This window comes from Vicugna pacos, chromosome 13 (assembly GCF_048564905.1).
Source record: "Vicugna pacos chromosome 13, VicPac4, whole genome shotgun sequence".
NCBI lineage: Eukaryota > Metazoa > Chordata > Mammalia > Artiodactyla > Camelidae > Vicugna > Vicugna pacos.
This window is the reverse complement of record NC_132999.1, coordinates 56,887,808-56,907,057: the sequence shown is the minus strand read 5'-3', so window position 1 is coordinate 56,907,057 and position 19,250 is coordinate 56,887,808. Positions and strand designations below refer to the sequence as shown.

Sequence of the window (19,250 nt, the reverse complement as noted above, 5' to 3'; positions counted from 1 at the left end):
TCCTTAAGACACAGTGGCCCTCATTTTTCCATCTCCTGCCCACCCAGGGGCCCCCAGGCAGGGAGGCTGTGGGCCACCTTTTATTGGGTGAAGCTCTGTGCTAAGCATGTTTTTCACACATCTATAATCCTTCAAAGAACCCCTGCAGTGGGTGTCCATAACCCCATCTTCTAAACAAACCGGGAGACAAATTCAGAGGAAGTGACTTGCCCAGTTCACACAAAATAGCAGGGCCTGGGATTCCAGGTCAGTTCCACAGGCCTCCCAAGCCCTTCTCCGCTTCTACTCTCACTGACGATGGGACCATAGACCATGGGAGCCAGACTGGAAGGCAGGCCAGGAAAGGAGACATCCCCCAGTGGCAGGGGCGGGAGGGGGCGGTAGCTGAGTTGCTGGGAGGAGGCTCCCACGCAGCTGCCTCTCGCCCAGGGCTACAGTGATTGGCTAAGCCAGAGGCTGGGCAGGAGCCCCAGCCCTTTGCCCCAGGGCCTGAGGAGAGGCTGGAGGACTTGTGGGACGGGAAGAGGCTGATCGGTACTTTCTGCCTGCCCCTAGTCTCCCTGGGGCCCAGGTGACCTTTCCCCCAGATCCCAGGGTCCAGGCCCTCCCCCTGCAGGGAAGTGTTGGGGACGGAGGCAGCTGGGATTGGTCCAGAGCCGGCAGGGGCGGGTCTCAGGCTCCGAGGAAGGCCCCAGCGCCAGCAGAGCAGGTGGACTCCCGAGATAGACCAGGGGCCGCCTGGCAGCTGATTGTCCTGTCTGACCCGGACTTCTGCCTTCCAGACATGGCCCCGGGTCCCCTCGATCCCCAGCCCTGTGGCCCGGCGAGGGTGAAGACAGCCTAAGCACTGCCACTCCAGGGCCAGTGCCCATGCCCCTGACTTGGGCATAGCCTGTCCCTGGTCCGGAAGTCATGGAGACAGTGGCCCCAGCTATGGACCTGGTACTGGGTGCCTCGGCCTGTTGCCTGGCCTGTGTCTTCACCAACCCCCTGGAGGTGGTGAAGACGCGGCTGCAGCTGCAGGGGGAGCTGCAGGCCCGGGGCACCTACCCTCGGCACTACCGGGGCCTTATGGCTTCTATAGTCGCGGTGGCCCGTGCAGATGGGCTGTGTGGCCTGCAGAAGGGGCTGGCTGCTGGCCTCCTCTACCAGGGCCTCATGAACGGCGTCCGCTTCTACTGCTACAGCCTGGCATGCCAGGCTGGCCTCTCCCAGCAGCCGGGTGGCACGGTGGTCGCAGGCGCTGTGGCGGGCGCACTAGGAGCCATCGTGGGGAGCCCAGCTTACCTGGTGAGTGCCTGGGCGCTCCATCCTTCCCGACCCGGTGACCCAGCGCCCACGGCGGCTCTGCAGCTCCTGGGCTGGCCTCTGTGGGCCAGCTGGGTGGGGCCGGCTGGGTGGGGTTGCTCCCTGCAACGTCCTGGCCCAGGCCTGGAATCTGCCCCTTGGTCCTGAGCCGGGGGAGGGGGCGGAGGGTGGCAGGAGCTGTGCTGGCTCAAGCCCAGTGTGGTCACTTGTCTTTCTGTGTAGCCTGTGCAAGTTAAGAGTAAAGCTTCCACTGAGTGAGGGCCCTGTGTCCTAGCCTGGATGCGGAGCAGTCTCTCACAGGGTGAGCAGACAGACAGGCCGCGAGAAGGCTCAGTAACTTGTCCCAGGTCACACCCAGGTGCAGACCTGGGCCAACTCCAGAGCCTCACCCCAGCCCTCCTCCACACTCCCCCTAAGCTGTGCAGTGGGTTCATGGAGGCATGGGTGTCAGGGCCCAGGGAGGGGTGCCTTCCACATACACAGCTCGTCCAGCTCTCTCCTAAGCTTCCATCCTCAGGTCCTGTGTCACCTCTGCTCTCATAGGTCAAGACGCAGCTGCAGGCCCAGACAGTGGCCGCCATGGCCGTGGGGCACCAGCACCATCACCAGGTGGGGACCGTCACTCCCCAGAGCTCCCTGGGCTGGGTGGGCTGAATGGGGTCCTGGGCTGGCAGTGGCTGCCTAGTGACCCCGTGCCTCTCCCCACAGAGCGTCCTGGGTGCCTTGGAGACCATCTGGCGGCAGCAGGGCCTGGCAGGGCTGTGGCGGGGCGTGGGTGGGGCCGTTCCCCGAGTCATGGTCGGCTCAGCCGCCCAGCTGGCCACCTTTGCCTCCGCCAAGGCCTGGGTGCAGGAGAAACAGGTGAGGGGCCGGGGGTACCTGTGCCCACCCACATAGACACACCGGCGTAAGGAGGGCCTCCTGCCTCCTTCCTCCCTATCTGTCTGGGCCCTCATCACCCTCCCACATCTCCAGCTGGACCCCATACAGGGAAGTCTAAGGGGTGGTGACAGACAGGGCCTCTTAAGAAAGCTGAGGGCCCCGGCTCTGCCCTCAAGGTCATGACCCTGGCCCTTGGGTCCAGCAAGAGTAGGGGTCAGCTGTGAACTCAGAGGCTGTGAAGGAGCTCAGAGGGGTCAGGGGATGGGGAGTGTTGGAGGGGCCTTGTCTGCCCTCTTCCCCTAGCTCTTCTAGCCCCCAGGCACTGAGAGGACAGGGCAGGCACCACGGGGGTTGGTGGAGGGCAGCTACAGGAGTCAGCAGCCTGTACCGTCCCCACAGTGGCTCCCGGAGGACAGCTGGCTGGTGGCCCTGGCTGGAGGCATGATCAGCAGCATAGCTGTGGTCGCAGTCATGACCCCCTTCGATGTGGTCAGCACGCGCCTGTACAATCAGCCCGTGGATGGAGCAGGCAGGGTGAGCAGGGGACAGGGTTGGGGAGGGCATGGGAGCTGGAGAGCCCCACCCAACACACACACACACACACACAGAGCCAGAGGCATGCGGACATGTGAAATGCACCTGCGAGCCACTAGCCAAGCTGAGGCCCTGGCATGTGGCCTGGAGGAAGAGGTACCCTTTTAACTTTCGCAGCCTAAAGGGCCACCTTTATGTAGTTTTCCCAGCTTGAGGGGAGTGCCTTTTCTGATGTGCCACAGAAGCCCTCACACAGACAGTCCCCATTGTGCCAGCCAGGGCCCCTGACCCCTGTAGTGACATCTGCCTTGTGTCTCTCCAGGGCCAGCTGTATGGTGGCCTCGCCGACTGCCTGGTGAAGATCTGGCGGCAGGAGGGCCCTCTGGCGCTCTACAAGGGTCTGGGCCCCGCCTACCTGCGCCTGGGCCCCCACACCATCCTCAGCATGCTCTTCTGGGATGAGCTCCGGAAACTGGCCAGGCGGGGCCAGCACCAGAGCACCTAGGTGGCATCCTTCACTCCTGACACAGCTGGGCACTTGGCAGGAAGCGACAGCCCGCTCCAGCTGGGAATGGCCACCCCAGAGTGGGCCCAGGCCCAGGCCCTGCCACAGCTCAGGGAGAGTGTAGACAGCTGTGGTTAACCCAGCCCCACGGTCCACCCAGGGGCCAGCACATCCTCCCCGAATCATCACCCACTCCGTTCTCCAGAAAGTTCTCTTCCCTCTCCATCCTGGGTTACCTTATCCCGGAGCCTTACTCACTGTTCTAATAACTGCTCCAGGGCGTGAACATCACTGTGAGCTGCACCCCTTACACGCCTCAGCTCGCTTAGTCCACACGGTATAAGATGGCAAAATTCTCTTACTGAGGAGGACGCCGAGGCTCAGAAGGGCGAAGTGCCGTGACCAAAGCCACACAGCTTTGAAGGGGCCGAGCCGGGACTGGGGACTAAGCTCTGCCCAGCCGGACCTGTGCCTTTGGCAGGGGCCAGGACCATGGGGGCTGGAGTGCCCCGGGGGATCCCCGTGCACTTGGGGAGGCCCTGGGGTGCACCGTGAAGCCGTAGTGTCTTAGTCTGCTAGGGCTGCTGTTAGAAAGGACCTCAGACTAGGCGGCGTAAACAACAGTTATTTCCTCACAATTCTGAAGGCTAGATGGCTGAGAGCAAGGTGTCAGCAGGGTTGGTTTCCTCTGAGGCCTCTCTCCTTGGCTTACAAGTGGCCATTTTCTCCCTGTGTCCCTCTGTGCATGTCTGTGTCCTAAACTCTTCATCTCAGGACACCGTCACATTGGGTGAGGGCCCACCCGAATAACCTCATGTTAACCTAATTACTTCCTTAGAGCCTGTCTCCAAACACTGTCACATTCTGAGGCACTGGAGATGAGAATTTCAACACAGAGTTTGGGGTGGGGGAGGGGACACAATTCAGCCCATCAGCTGAGGGCTTTTCCTGAGGGTCCCCGGGACGCTCAGCACTGTGGGCATTTGCACATGTCCTCACGACAACTCTGAAAGCTCCTGAGGTGCCTGTTGCTCATATGGGCAGCCCGAGGCCCAGGGAAGGGACGTGACTTGCCCAAGTTGTAGAACTGGGTGTCCTCATCCCAGGCCCTCTCCCCAAGCTGCAGCCACACTCCCTCCATGGGCGTGTCCCGAGGCTGGCACTGACCTTTGTTCGAAGTGGACACCAAGTCCCTGAAGGGGCAGGACTGGCTGAGATCAAGCAGCCTGACTAACTTGCCTGCCACACCCCATGTTTGCAAAGAGCTGCTCCCCAGGGGCCCCCATTGCACACTCCAAACCAATAAAGTTTTCTATTTTGTCTACTTCAATGACTCCCCTCTGCTGGCCGCCTCAGTCTCCCAACCCTGAACCCCCACCCTGGTCTCTTTCTCAGTCTGGAAAAGGAGAATCCAGAAGAATTGGGGCAGGCCAGCCCCACCGCTCAGGCCCGTGTGAGGCCTGCCACCTAGTGGACACGGGGAGGATGGTCAAGACAGGCTGCATAGCGGCAGGGGGTGGGGCCCAGAGCTGGATCCCAACCCCAGGCTGGTGGGGGGTAGAAACCCCCCTACCCCACTTCAGGCTGAGAGGTAGAACTCAGACCAGAGGCTAGAGGAGAACAGATGAGGCCTGGGACCTCAGGAAGGTACCATGTGGCAAGTGTGAGAAAAGTTGGCGCCAGACAGGCAGGACAGAGACCAGCCCACCCAGAGATGCCCTCACCCCATGCTGCCAATTGGGGAGCATCTGGGAGGCAGTCTTAGCCCTGTGGCCTGGGAGGCTCTTAGGCCCTGGCTCTCCTCCCCTCCCCTGCCTTTCCCTGGGCTTTGACCCTTCCCAGCCCCTCCCCTCCCCTCCCCTCCTGGACACCTTTGCCCGGGGCGGTGACTGTGACGGTGCAGACCTGGCCAGGGGCTGGGGCTGGATCCCGGTGGCCGCCATGTTCTCCCTGCTCTCCCTCCCCTCCTGGCTCCCCAGTCTCCCCTCCCTCGAGTGGGTCTCTGGCCTCCCCGATGTCCTCCTGCAAGGTGAGCGCCTCCCTGATCTCACTCCCTCCAGGGCACCTGCTCAGGGCAGGGCGGACCCCGCCCACGCGGATCCCCCAAACCGAGGCCGCCCCCTCCTCTAACCATACCAAGCATGCCTACCCTCCCTACTGCCCCTGTCAGGCCTCGTCGGGGCCTGCGGAGTCTCGGTCCTGAACAACCTCCTGAAGGTCTACTTCTTCGTGGTCTGTGCCAAGTGAGTGCCCACCTCCCTGGCCCACTCCCAGCCCCCCAGTCCGCCCTCCCACCGCCCCACATTGCAACTCTAGCCTCCAAGGGGAGACTGGGGGGAAGAGACCACCCCTTCCCTCTCTGCCAGGATGTGGCTGGGGGCACCAGGACCCCTTACCATGGCTGAGGCTAGTGGTTCTGCCCCTCTGCCCGTTCCCCCTCTGCCCCCACAGCAACCCGGAGCGGCAGCTCGAAAAGGAGCGACTGCGGGCCAGGTGGGCCTCGCTGGAGACCGTGCACCTGGCAGGGCTGGCTCTGATCCTGACCGTCGTGGGGGTCCGGGTGGCTGCTCTTGTGGTGCTCGAGTTCTCCCTCCGGGCTGTCTCCATACTGCTTTCCCTGGACAAGGTGAGACCACAGGGCAGTGGTGGCTGAGGACTGCCTGGCCCTAGGGCCTAGTTTTCACCCCAGAACACGGGAAACTGGGCCCAATTGTGATGGCTGAAGCCAAGTCTCCAATCAGAGTGGACACATCCCTAGTCCACAAAGGTAATAGCGGCAGCTCCTGGATGTCCAGAGCTTCCCACGAGCCAGGCACTGCGCTAGGCGCTCTGAGTGCATCATCTTGTCCTCACAACCGCAGGCGTGAAGCTTTGCTGTGATGCCCATTTCACAGATAGGAAACTGAGGCTCAGAGAGGGTAAGTTGCCTTTCTGTGGTCAACAACCAGCAAGCAGTAGAGCCGGGCTTTGAACCCAGGTCATCAAGGCTCTGAGCCACTACCCTTCAGCAAGCAAGCACATAGGTCTCAAGTCATAATCATGATTGTAATTAAGCTGAAAGAAACGTTCCCATTAGGGCCTGACCTGAAGTCAGCATTTCCTCTTTGGGAATGATCCCTGAGGTTCCTTCAGGCTCCAGCCTCTTGCCGAGTGGAGCGTCTGTACCTTGACACCCTCTTGGTCCTCCCACGGCGAGGAGTGGCCTGAGCCCCCGCCATCGTGGCCCTTCTTCTGCCACCTTCCCCAGGGCTCCCGGGGCTCTGAGAAGCTGCAGCTGTACCTCGTGTGCCAGTACTCACTGGGCTGTGGACTGACCTGCGGCCTGAGCTTCCTGCAGGAGGGCGCCCCTCACCGCACGCTGAACCTGCTGCTGGGCGTCGGGCTGGCCGCGCTGCTCAGCACGGGCGCCCGGCGCCTCCGCCAGCACGTGTGCCAGCTCTACGAGCTGCACAGCGGCCAGCGGTACTGCGGGGTCTGCCTGGGCCTGCTGGCCAGCGCTCACGGCCTCCCCCGGCTGCTGGGCCGCGCCCTGGCCATGACCTTTGCCGTGGGCAACCTGGCGGCCGTGGCCCTCATCAACCGGGACTTCCTGACCACCTCAGAGGCCGTGCGCTTCTGGACGCCGCTCACCATCTGCTACACACTGCTGGTCATCTACATGCAGGGTAAGGGCCGCGGCCAGGGGTTCATCCACCCGGCATTCACGTCCCACTGTCTGACCCGGGTCCAGAGCTGTGTCAGGCCGTGGGGAGGCCGATGACAGTCAAATCCCATCCCTGCCAGCCTAGAGCACCCAGCCCGGTGGCAGGGCCCATGCGGTGGGGCAGCTCAGAGAAGAGTACAGTGCAAAGGGGAGCCCTGGGGGACAGTGCTTGAATTGGGCCTTGAAGGATAAGCAGGAGCCCCTGAGAGAGGTGAGAAGGGAAAGGAGATCCTGGCAGAGGGAACCGTTTATGCCAAATCCCAGAGGTGAGACAAGTCAGGGCAGCAGCAAACAGCTGAAACAGTGGAAGTGTCGTTGTCACCCAAGGCCCCAGGAGGAGATGAGGCTGGCAGGGCTCACAGGGGCCTGATGGAGAGCTGTCATCAGCCAAGTGAGGCAGTCTGATGAGAAAGCGTAGCAGGGTTTTAAGCAGGGGAGAGTGACCTGGGCAGATCTGAGCTGTAGGAGGAGCCACCTGGCTGCAGGGTAAGGATGGGATGGAAGAGTCAGGACAAGGAAGGGCAATCAGGCTGAGAGAGAGAGCAGCAGGTGCAAAGGCCCTGAGGCGGGAATGAGCCTAGCATGCTTGATGAACAACAAGAAAACCAGGATGGCTGAGGGTAATGAGCAAGGGGGACCAAGTTCAAGATGAGATGAGGCTGGAGTCAGATGGAGCAGGACCTCAAAAGGTAAGGAGTTTGGAGTTCACTCTAAATGCAGTGGGAAGTCCTGGGAGAATTATAAGCAGAGGAATGATTTCATCTCATTAATGTGTTTAGAAGGCCATAGCTGCTGAGTACACACTGAGTTGTAGGGTCAAGACCAGGAGCCGGGAGCCCAGTGAGGGGGCTGCTGCAAGAGAAGATAGTGGCTGGACCCGCATCTATTGGTAGAAAGAGGCCGCAGGGCTTACTGTTGGATCAGACCTGGGGGTGCAGGAAAGAGAGGCGTCAGGGTGACTCCTGCAACGTGAGGCTGGCTGCTCTGTTCTGACGGCAGGAGGAGGCGGGTGGGCAGTGAGGCCTGGGAGGAGGAAATGCCTGGTGCCCTGGGGTTGCTTAGAGCTGGAGTCAAGCTAGAAGGAAGGCGGGGGTGCTGCCTGGGGAGGGGAAGGCTCCCACTGAGGAAAGTGGGTCAGGGAGCTGGGAGGTCCAGGCCCCGACACAGTTGGACCTCAGGGTGGGGCCCCAGGTCCCAGGCAGGCAGATGGTGACGGGCACCTGTCTCCTCAGAGGAGCAGCGGCAGCACCCCGGCCTGCAGAGCCAGGTCCATACGGTGCTGGTGCGCATGGGCGGCCTCTTCGTGCTGCTGCTGACGGTGGGCCGCTGGCTGGACCTCCTGGGCATCCTTGTCTCCCTGCTGGGCGAGCTCTGGTGCCTGGTGGGCATCCGCACCCTGCTAGATCTCTGCCAGATGCAGGTGGGCACCCCAACCCGGTGCAGCCCCCAGACACAAAAGCCCTGCTCCAGACAGCCCTGGGAGCCTCAACAAGTTTAAGAAGAGCTGGGCTGACCTCTCTTGGGGTTGGGGGGTGGAGGGAGCTGGCATCCCCTCTCCCACTTGGTGTTAAGTTTTGACCCTTTGGTAACCAGGATCACTAGGAATGGGGCAACTGAGGGACACCCCCACCCCATCCATATCCCACTCTATCCTGTGCCCCAGAGGCCCCAAAGGGGAGAAAGGTCCTGGCTAATTTGAGGCCTGAGACCCTCCCTATGGGTGGGGAATTGAGTCCTCCATCCTTTCCTCCCTGCCTTCTTTCAGGATTTTCCACCCCAGAGGCCTTTGGTTTCAGCTCCAAGCCCACCCCGGCCCTCTGCACCTGCCCAGCCCCCAGGGATGACCTCCTCCTGACTGGCCTCAGCAAAGACTTGGAGTTTCTCAGGCCCAATGACCTGGAGACCTTGACCCCAGGATGCTGCCTGCAGGCAGAATGGCAGGGCTGGCCCCCACCTGGAGCACTGGGGGCCCCCAGGAGGGGAGGATGTGGGGCTGGGACCCTCAGAGGGTGGGGGCACCTGAAGGCCACTGGGTTAACTCTCCTTTTCTCAGGGCAGGCGATGGATACAGCGCCCTCAGACCTGCCTTCCCAGAGGACTTGGGGGACAGAGGAAAACTGTATCCTCAGAAGTTTTCCCCTTTACCGGCCTCCCTTGCCCTCTGCACAAACAATAAAAATGGTTTTCTCAGATTTCTTTTAGAATCATGAACACGTAGAGAGATAAAGAGGCTTTTCTTAGGCTACAAAGCTCTTCTGGCTGGGTCTGGCCGTGGGGTATGTGCTGGGCTGGGTCCCTGGGGGTCAGGAATTTAATACTGAAGTGGCTGAGGTTACAGGAATGCGGGGGCGTGGATGGACACATGGTCTGGCATCCGTTTGCCGTCTTGGGTGGATGATGCCCGTGTCCTGTCCCATCCTAGGCTGAGAAACAACTGAAGGGACCACGATACTAAAAAGGCCTCTATCGGTGCCTTTGGGTCCCCAGCCTCCGACCCTGACATGAGGATCCTTCTCATCTCAGCCCTATTCAGTCTCCTATCTCTGCAGGGCCCAGCTCATGAAGGCCACAGAGTGTATGGGAAAAGGCTGGGTACCAGCTCCTCTGCTTACCCGCTGTGTGGCCTTGGGTGGGCTGCTGTCCCTCTCTGAGCCTGTTAGAAGAACAACTATCATGTGTTGGGTGCTTATCTCATTTCATTTTGACATCAGCCACAAGAGGCAGGTACTGTTATCTCTTTTTCCAGATTCAGAAACTGAGGCTCAGAGAAGTTAAGTAACTTGCTCAAGAGCACACAATGAGTTAGTGGCAAAGCCGGGATTTGAATTCAGGTAGTCTGACTTTCCAGAGTTCAAGTGCTGTGCATACTCCCTGCTACCCTCTTCTCGTTGAAGAATTGGGGCTAGGGAAACTAACAGAGGTGGGCATGAAAAATGTGGCAGGTCCATTCTTGGCAGGTTCTGGAATGTGGTTCCAGCCCCCTTGTACCCAGGTAATCCTGGGGCTCCATCACAGCCATATTCTGTGGCTCAGGCAGCCAGCCACAGGGCAGTTTGGCTTCATGAGAATTGAGGGCCCCAGCTTAGGGGTCCTCTCCCAGGAGGAATCCCACAGGGCAAAGCCTCCCAGCCAGGAGGCTTCCAAAGGGATCGTGCAGGTCAGGCTGTCTGGAAGAGGCAAGGGAGGCACCAGGAAGGAGGTGGGACCTGGTGAAGGTTCTTGTAGGATTCCAGGCTCTGATGGGTCCCACTTCTCAGGAAAGGCCACCATGGTCACACAAAGGCTCCTGTTTTGGGGCAGACTCTGCCCCAGGATTCCAGTCCCCATCCTGGGGTGTGCCTGAGATACAGGGACAGGCAGGCCCAAGAATGGACGTGGTGGTTTCAGCCCATTCCTCCAGGAACAGCCACCCAACCGACAGCTCGAGCCCCACTTCTGATCCTTCGCTCTCTGTCCTACCCCCAGGAGGGGTCTCTCAGCCCCAGAGTAGCTGAGGTGGGGGAAATGCCTGTGGGTGCCCCCTCCCCCAATCCAGGACCCAGCCCCCTCTGCCTGGGAATGTGCTTGGTTTCCTCTGGGCAGGAAACTTGCCCCAGTCTAGGAGGAAATGGCTCAGTTAGGTGGGCACAGGGCCAGCCTCTTGCCAGACCCAGACTGAGCACTGGGTTCCAGCTCCGGCCTGATGTTTTTGCTGGAAGGTTCCCTGGCCTCCCCGCACCCAGCATAGCCTGGGACCCAGTGGGGACAGGGCTGGGAGGAGACTGGACTGGGCAGAACTTTCCTTTTTATGGGCACAGGGACCATTTTCCAAACAGAAATTGGGCCATATGGTCTAGAATAGGATTCTTATCTATTAAATCATTCTTGTGAAAAGTCTGACAAGGGTATGAAAATTAGATCATTCTAAGTGAGGCGTTTTAGGCCTGAAGTCCAGACAGCAGAGGAAATCCAAAAGGTAAAGTCTGGAACAGGGACATGAAGCTCACCTTGTTCTCTCAGATCCCAAACCAGCATCCTTCTGAAGAGGTGGGAGACCACAGCCCCCAGTACTCGCTAAGAGGTGATGGTAAACTGGAGCAGCTGGGACCGGGGTGAGCCTGCCTCCTCCCTCCTGAGCCCCCTCTTGTGGCTTTTCTGAGCTATGGCGTTGTCCCTTGGAGTGTCCTGCATTTCATCCCCTATTACTGAACATCTGCGTGAGGCCAGGCTCTGGGACGGGCACTGGGATGAGCAAGAGGCACTGGTGCTAGGAGAAAAAAACCAAAGCTGGGTAAAGGGGATGGAGTGACGGGGGCTAGGGAGGGTATATTTGTTATCTACAGCTACATAACAAATGACCCCAAAACTTAGCAGCTGAAAACAACAGGCATTTATTGCCTCACTTTTTCTGTGGGTTGGGAAGCTGGGTGCAGCTTGGCTGGGTCCTCTGGCTCAAGGTCTCTCATTGGCCACAGTCAAGGTGTCAGCTGAGGCTTTGGTGTCATCTTAAGGCTCAACCAGGGCCATATTCACTTTCAAGCTCTCTCACATGGTTGTTGACAGGATTCAGTTTCTCAGGAGCTATTGGATCAACGGGAGCAGTTCCTCCCTGGCTGTTGGCTGGGGGTCTCCCTCAGTTCCTTGCCACGTGGGTCTCTCCATGGGGCAGCCCACAGGATGGCAGCTGGCTTCATCAGAGCCAGCAAGTGACGGAGAGAGAGAAGACAGATGTCACAGTCTTTGTCACCGAGTGTTTAAAGCCACATGACAATGTTTTTGCTGTATTCTGTTGGTTAGAAGCAAGTCGCTGGGTCTAGCCCACCCCTGAGAGGAAGGGATTACACAAGGGCATGGCAGAGGGTGAGGGTCCTCCGGGGCCTTTTTGGAAGTTGCTGGGGGAGGAATGACCCAGGCTGAGAGAACAGCAGGAGCAAAGGCCCCCAGGTGGGAACAAGCTGGGAGAATTTTCAGAACAGCAGGAAATGTAGTATGGCTGGAATGCGTCACAGAGGATGGAGTGGCAATAATGAGGTCACAGAGGTGGGCGGGGACCAGAATCACTCAGGGCCATGGGCAGGGTTAGGACTTTACAGTCCTGTGGTGGGCAGCCAGCAGAGGATTTGCACACGGAGCTGACGTAATCTGACTTACATTTTTATAGGATTCCTCTCCTTGCTTTTTTTAGAATAGATTATATAGAAATAGTAAGCCAGTGCGGAAGTATTTGAAATAACCCTGGAGAGATGATGGGGGCTTGGACTAAGGTGGTAGCCATGGAGGTAGCCAGAGGGGTTGGATTCTGAACATATTTTGAAAAGTTGATAGGATTTCCCAATCAATTAGATGTGGGCTTAAGAGGAAGAGAGGAATCTGGGGGAGCTCTTAGATTTTTGTCCTAAACAACCGGGTGAATGAGATGGGGACCTCTGAGTGCAGAGCAGGGTTACCTGACGCAGGTATGGTCAGCACTGATGGAGGGTCCAGGTGCTGTGAGGTGTGTGACATGGTCTGGGGTCCAGAGAGTCCTTGCTGAGGAACAGTTGTGGGCACCAAATTCTGAAAGTTGAGGGGGAGTTTCCAGGCTATGGGGGAAGGGGGGTGAAGTCCAGGCAGGTCTTTCTTTGTTTTTTCCCTTCTTTTTTAAAATATAGTCCCACACACTTTTATGTATTTATTTATCCCCTTAACAGAGGCACTGGGGATCGAACCTAGGACCTCATGCACACCAAGCTCATGCTCTACCCCTGGGCTATAGCCCCCATCCCCAAGGTCTTAAGACTCCTGAGTGGCCTGAGGGGCAGAGGGAGGGTCAGGGTGGCTGGAGCAGAGGGCTCGAGGCACACAGTGGCAGCAAATGCTGTCGTGGAGGTGGGCTAGAGCTGGATCACTCAGGACACCAGAGAGGTTTGGCATTTTCCCCAGGAGCAGCAGGAGCCACAGAAGCTGCGTGGGGGCTGGCGATGACCACACGCTGCTTTAGCGGGATGGTCAGGCCGGCTTGGAGAATGGACTGTACGGAGTAAGGGCCAGGTGAATCCAATTTTAAGGGCCCCCATTAGGAACAAGAAATTCGTATGAAAATGAATACTGATAGAGAATGAGAAAGAAAAGCATGACAAATTGCCAGAACCCTGGAGATTTAAGTCTGTTCTTCTGACATCTCTCTGGACAAAATGCCAGAAACGCTTAAAGGAAAATGTTTCCTGAGTGTAAATTGGCTGCTCTTCCCTCCTAGAACACTCCATAGCTCCCAGCGACCCCTAGTCCTCACAGGGGCCATGCGAGTGAGAGGCTTGAGCATAAATTTCACTAACTTCACAGTAAGCCCACCTCCAGTGAAGAGAGAAGTGGGAGGCCAGCTGGGGGCCATGGCAGGGCCTCGACCACTTTACACTTCTGTAAGGAGAGGTCTTGGAGATAGCAGTGCTCACTGCCAGAGAGCAGGGGGTGCTGGACAGATGTTGCCAGGGGTGGAGGCTCGCAGTGGGGATCGGGGCTCAGGACAGGCCTGGGATCAATGAGGGAACAGGGCCCTGGCCCTGGCAAGCAGCAGGCAGGCTCAGGGACCCTCCAAAGTGAGTGACCCCAGGATTTCCGCCCTCTGCCCATAGAAGGGGCTCTGACCTTCAAGGCCTGGGTCAAGGAGGGGCCTTTCCAACCTGCTGAGACCCATGGCCCCTCCAAGGCCCACCCCATGCTTCCAACCTCTCACTTTGAAGTCTATGATGATTTGCTAAGTGAGTGGCCTGCCGGTGGGAACCAGCGGGTCCAGCCAGAGCCAGCTCAGGCCCCTGGACCAGGAGGGGATTAAAAGCCAGACGTTGTTATCACAGCCAGGTCTGGAGACTGGGCCCTGCCTGGCCCAAGGGCACACAGGCCTGAGAGTGGGAAACTCCATATGGCTGGAACTGTGGTTCAGTTAGTTCCTCCATTGATTTTTCTTTTCTTTTCTTTTCTTTTTTAACATTGTTCTGGCTATCTACTTCTTTTTTTTTAAGTATAGTTGATTTACAAGGTTGCGTTAGTTTCTGGTGGACAGCATAGTGATTCAGCTATACATATATATATTCTTTTTCATTATAGGTTATTACAAGATATTGAATATAGGACCTTGTTGTTTTGCTTTTTTTTCCCAAAAGCAACAAAGTTTATTGTTTCACCCCCAAACCTGAAGAAAGGTTTAGTTCAGCATCGACAACTTGCCGAAGTTGTTATTGGAACTACAGGCCATGTTGGGAAAAAACCCCAGCATCTACACAAACAGTTGCAAGGCAGTTATCTAGAATCCAGTATGGATGTCTTTTATCCAGAGGAGAGCCTACCTTTGTGTTTTGTGGGAAGCGCAGATCAACTTCCAGAGGGCTGAAGTTGCTTCATCCCTGCGGGAGGCCCAAACTCATCATCCGGAGCCCACTGAGGAGGCTGACTCTTCACCCCAGCAAGTGGCCCCTGCTCAAAATCCACAGACCCCTGAGAAGGTTGAACCCTTTCTGCCCCAGGCAGAGGCCCAGGCGCAGCGTCCAGAGACCACTGAAGAGACAGAACCACCTCCACTTCAGCAGGGGCTCGGTCTCGGCCTTCAGGGACTCCTGAGGGAGCGGGCATTTCAGCCCCTCAAGGGGAGGGAGGGCTTCAGGAGGTTTAGTTCAATAATTAACACATCATGAGATGAACAATCCAAATCAGAATGAAGCTCGGCAGTCAGACCTGCACAGGGTCACTGTTAATCCTCTGGATCTGGCACTTACCCTAACTCCAGAGGTCACTAATGCGGTTGAAACTTCTCCGGTTCAGCAGGAGGCCCCTTCTCAGCCTCCAGAGCACCCTGAGTATGAATCTTCCCTACTCCAGCAAGAGGCCCCAGTGCAAGTTCTGGGGTTCCCTACTGAGAATGTACCTCAATTTCCAGTGAGTGATGAGGTAGCAGCTCGACCTGGAATTAAGTATCAAGCTCATTCCAACTTATCCAGTGTTACACTTAAACCGGTGGATTTGGAACTTAGGATCAACCACTCCAGAGCCTACTAAGGAAGGTGAATTTACGACACAGCCCAGCAGGAGGCGCTGCCTCAGCCTCTGAGTATTCTGTGGAGGCAGAACCTTCTCCAGCCCAGCAGGATGCCATGGGTCAGCCTCCTGAGCCTCTTGAGGAAGCTGAGCCTTCTGCAAGCAAACAGGGACGACCAGCTCAGCCTTATGAGCCTAATGGGAAGTTGTACCCTTTTCAACCCAGCAGGAGACCCCAGCTCAGTCTACAGAGCATCCTGAGGAGGTGAAACCAGTCACCCAGCAGGAAACCCCAGCAGGAGACCCCAGCTCAGCTTTTACAGTCTTTTGGAGAAGCTGAAACTTCTCCAACCCAGGAGAAGCTCAATCTCCAGAGCTCCCTAATGCGGCAGCATCTTTTCCAACCCAGCAGGAGACCCCAGCTCCGTCTCCAGCAGAGGTAGAATCTTCTGCAACTTTGCAGGAGCAACGAGCTCAGCCTCCAGAGCCTTCTTCTGGGGAGGTGGAACCTTCTCCAACTCAACAGGAACAGCCAGCTCAACCTCCAGAGCATCAATGAAGTGACAGCTTCAACTCCAAGTCACCATCAGCTCAGCATTCAAACTCATCCAGTGTCACTGGCAAACCTGTGTCCCGTTAACAGCAGAACCCACTACAGAGGTGGGACCTTCTCCAAATCAGCACGAGGCTTCAGCTCAGCCCTCAGCGCCCCTTACTAATAATGTGGGATTTTCTACAACCCAGCATGAGGCCTCCAACCGGCCTCCACCAGACCTTCACAGCCACCTGAGGAAGTTAAGTTGAACATTTGCCAGTTCAACAGAAGGCTTCAGCTCAATTTCCAGAACCTGTTGCACGTGAGAAAACTTCAACACAACAAGAGGCCCCAACTCAGTTTCCATAGCATCCAGACGAAGAATTTAAACCGCCTGCAACCCGGCGGGAAATCACAGCTCAGCATCCAGAGTCTCCTGCTGAGGCTGAACCCTCTCCAGCTCATTCTCAAGAGCATGATGTGACAACAGTTTCTCCTCCAGGTCAGGATCAAGCTCGGTCTCTGCAGAGGTCCAGTGTCACTGTTAAACCTGTGGATCTTGCATTTACCGTAACTCCAAGGTCCACAAATGAAGTTGAACCTTCTCCACCCCAATAAGAGGCCTCAGTCTACCGTGTCCCCTGAGCAGTTGGAACCTTTATTAGGAGGCTCCGGATCAGCATCCAGCCCCCTCTGAAAATGCTGAACCTTCTCCAGTCCAGCATGAGCACCCAACTCAGCCTCCAGAGACTTCTACAGATGTTGCAGCTCAACCTCCAGTACATAATGAGGTGACATTCTCACCTGTAGGTCCAGATGGAGCTCAGCATTCAGTGATGCCTAAGATCACAGTTAAACCCCTGGATCTAGCAGTTATCATAACTCCAGAGCCTATAAGGAGGCTGAAAATTCTCCAGAGCAGCAGGAGGACTCTGCTCCTTTTCCATTTTCCCCCAAGCACGTTGAATTTTCTCCAGTCCAGCCCAAGCATCCGTCTCAGTCTCCAGAGTCCTGCCCTTTCATGGCATGTCCTACACTGAGTAAAAGGCCAGGTCCCCGTGTTTCAGGTGTTGTCCTCACCTCACTTGACTTCTGCCCTTTCTGTTCCCTCTGGGCTTCTGTGCTCTCACGGATATAGCTTCGGCTTTCCATAGGTCGGTATCCCACGCCGCCTTGGACACCTTTACTTCTTGCTGCTTACCGAGAAGCTTCATCAGGAGGCCTGTTCTGGAGACGAGCTTGGCACAGGCCAGCTTCACGAAGGTCTCAGAGCAGTCCATTTTCAAAGTCCACATCACATGAGAAATGAGCCTTCTCACATCATCATTGGGGATGAGGGACTGTAGCTGCTGGTTTAGCTGAATTTCTTCACCCGAGAATAAAAGCCCTGGGAAAGTGAAGCCAGTGGGCTTAGAGGGTACTTCAGTGCCCATGTTGTGGTGTTCCCATTGTGTTTCGTGGGTGTTTGTTTATCTATTTCACATACAGTAATTTGTATCTGCTAATCCCAAACTCCTAATTTATCCCTCCCCTCTTCCTCTTTGGTAACCATAAGTCTGTTTTCTATGTTTGTGAGTCTGTTCTGTTTAATAACTAAGTTCATTTGTATCATATTTTAGATTCCACATATAAGTGATATCATATGGTATTTGTCTTTCTCAGTATGATTTATTTCACTTAGTATGATCATCTCTAGGTCCATCCATGCTGCTGCAAATGGCATTATTTCATTCTTTCTTATGGCTGAGTAGTATTCCATTATATGTATATATACCACAACTTCTTTATCCAGTCATCTGTCAATGGACGTTTAGGTTGCTTCCACATCTTGGCTATTGTAAATAGTGCTGCTGTAAACATTGGGGTGCAGGTATCTTTTCAAATTAGAGTTTTCTCCAGATGCATGCCCAGGAGTGGGACTGCTGGAGGATATGGTAACTCCAGTTTTTTAAGGAACCTCTGTACTGTTTTTCTATAGTGGCTGCACCAATTTACATTCTCACCAGCAGTGTAGGAGGGTTCCCTTTTCTCCATACCAGACTACCTAAGTTTGAATGAAGCTTACTATCTGAGATGACCTTAAGCAAGTTGCTGCCTGTGCCTCAGTTTCCCCATTTGTTGAGAAGACCAAACAGGATGATGGAGGTAGGGCACTTAGATCAGAGCCCGACTGTGGCCTCTAGTGCCCCCCACCCTCTGAAGGGACTGCAACTCAGTCTCAGCCAAGCCCTTCTGATGTGAAGGGTCCTGAACACATTTGGGTAAGGGTACTGGGAAGGAGGCACTGGCTCAGGCAGGAGAAGCAGGAACAGATCTCAGGGGAGGAAGAGACTGAAGAGGTCCCGTGCCTCCCCCATCCTGTCCATCAGACTGCTCCCCAGGTAGAGAAAGATGATGCACATTTATATTTTATTTGCAAAGAGCTGCATGAGGAATTATAACCCTGTGCTATGCATTTTTCTTACATTATTTTCCCCCAGCCTTCAGGACAACCTTATAAGGAGTTGATTGTTCTTTTCTCTATCTTCCCAGGAGAAAACTCAAAGTTCAGGGAAATTGACTTGCTCAAGGTCACAGAGCTAATAAGTGGGGGAGCCAAGATCCAGGTTCAAGGGGATCTGACTCCAAATCCCAAGTTCTTTACTTTACTACTTCTCATGTAATTTGCCTCAAGACTCTGTACTCCTACTCGTGCATTTTGTCAGAATTACTGAGACCCTTCTATGTGCCAAGCACTGTGCTGGGCATTAGAGACACAACCAGTAATAAGATACAGCCCTGCTCCCAGTCTGGTGGGTAAAACATACTGTTTCAACCCAGCAGCCTTGAGATGAATTGATAGGATTCACATGTCTCCTGACACGTGGAATCAGGGCAGGCTTCTTAAAAGTGGTGACAGTGGTGCAGAATTTGCCAGGAGGAAGAGGTTATCCAGACCAATGGAGTCTCACCAGTACTCATCATGATTCTGCTTAAACAACAGAAATAGTTTTAACTAGTTGAAGAAAAAAGCAAGAAAAAAAATGCATTGGCTCCAGAGATCCAGAGGAAGGACTTCAGGCATGGCTGGATCCAGCAGCTTAAGTGATGGAAATCAGTTATCTATCCTTGTCTATCATCTTTGCTCTGCTGTCCTCTGTTCTGGTCCAAGTATTAGCAACAATAGCGCTAAGCTTGCATCCTGCCAATCTGGAAAAATACGGCTTCTTTCTACTTAGTTCCAGCAAGCACTGAGAGAGGTGTGGTTCCCCAAACAAAAACCGGGAAAGTGATGCTAGCTGACAGGAACCATGATGTCTCTCAGATTCTCCAGTGGAACCAAGTCTTCCTTACCTTCAGCACTTTGTCCATCTCACTATAACAACCCCAAACCTCTGTCCTCCAAATGATGGGAGGAGGAAAAGAGCTCACCTGAACACCTGCTAAGCACCAGGCATATTGTTCCACATTCATCCCAACAAATCCTCATAATGAGTCCATGGGGAGGTACTGCTACCCTGGGTTACAAGAGGAAACTGAGGTTCAGAGAGAAGTGATTTGCGCAAGGTAACAGGCTGGCAAATGACACAGCTGGAATCACTCACAGATACTGATGTTACTCATATCTGTACTTGCCCCCTACACCTTCCCCTGCTACAGTGTGCTGGGGCTCCCACGGCTCTGTGCTGCTGCACCCCTGCCCAGCCACTAGCACAGGGCTCTACACACAGTAGGTGCTCAGGAAATAAGTGTGGAGCTGACCTGACTCCAGGCAGGCAGAGTGGAGGATTCAGGAAAAGGCAAGGGCAGAACCAGGA

At 55.8% G+C, this 19,250-nt stretch overlaps 2 protein-coding genes, 1 long non-coding RNA gene and 1 pseudogene across 3 annotated transcripts; 3 read left to right on the top strand and 1 right to left on the bottom strand.

Annotated features, from left to right (window-relative positions):
- The first annotated feature begins 489 nt into the window (after positions 1-489).
- On the top strand, positions 490-4,553 carry SLC25A34 (solute carrier family 25 member 34). The gene is made up of 5 exons (XM_006197034.4): positions 490-1,290; positions 1,852-1,917; positions 2,017-2,169; positions 2,590-2,724; positions 3,047-4,553. The coding sequence occupies exons 1-5, from the start codon at positions 913-915 to the stop codon at positions 3,227-3,229; spliced, it is 915 nt and encodes a 304-aa protein (XP_006197096.2). The 5' UTR covers positions 490-912; the 3' UTR covers positions 3,230-4,553.
- A 509-nt stretch (positions 4,554-5,062) lies between these two features.
- On the top strand, positions 5,063-8,864 carry TMEM82 (transmembrane protein 82). The gene is made up of 6 exons (XM_072975848.1): positions 5,063-5,258; positions 5,400-5,472; positions 5,681-5,855; positions 6,477-6,894; positions 8,165-8,352; positions 8,698-8,864. Exons 1-6 carry the CDS (start codon positions 5,171-5,173, stop codon positions 8,785-8,787), a joined length of 1,032 nt encoding a protein of 343 aa, XP_072831949.1. The 5' UTR covers positions 5,063-5,170; the 3' UTR covers positions 8,788-8,864.
- LOC140700975 (uncharacterized) lies at positions 7,801-11,185 on the bottom strand. Its single transcript, XR_012079742.1, has 3 exons — positions 10,919-11,185; positions 8,153-8,310; positions 7,801-7,858 (listed from the first exon to the last, which is right to left on the bottom strand). It is a non-coding gene; the product is annotated as an uncharacterized lncRNA (long non-coding RNA).
- A 2,243-nt stretch (positions 11,186-13,428) lies between these two features.
- LOC116282870 (uncharacterized) lies at positions 13,429-16,873 on the top strand (annotated as a pseudogene).
- Positions 16,874-19,250: the final 2,377 nt, after the last annotated feature.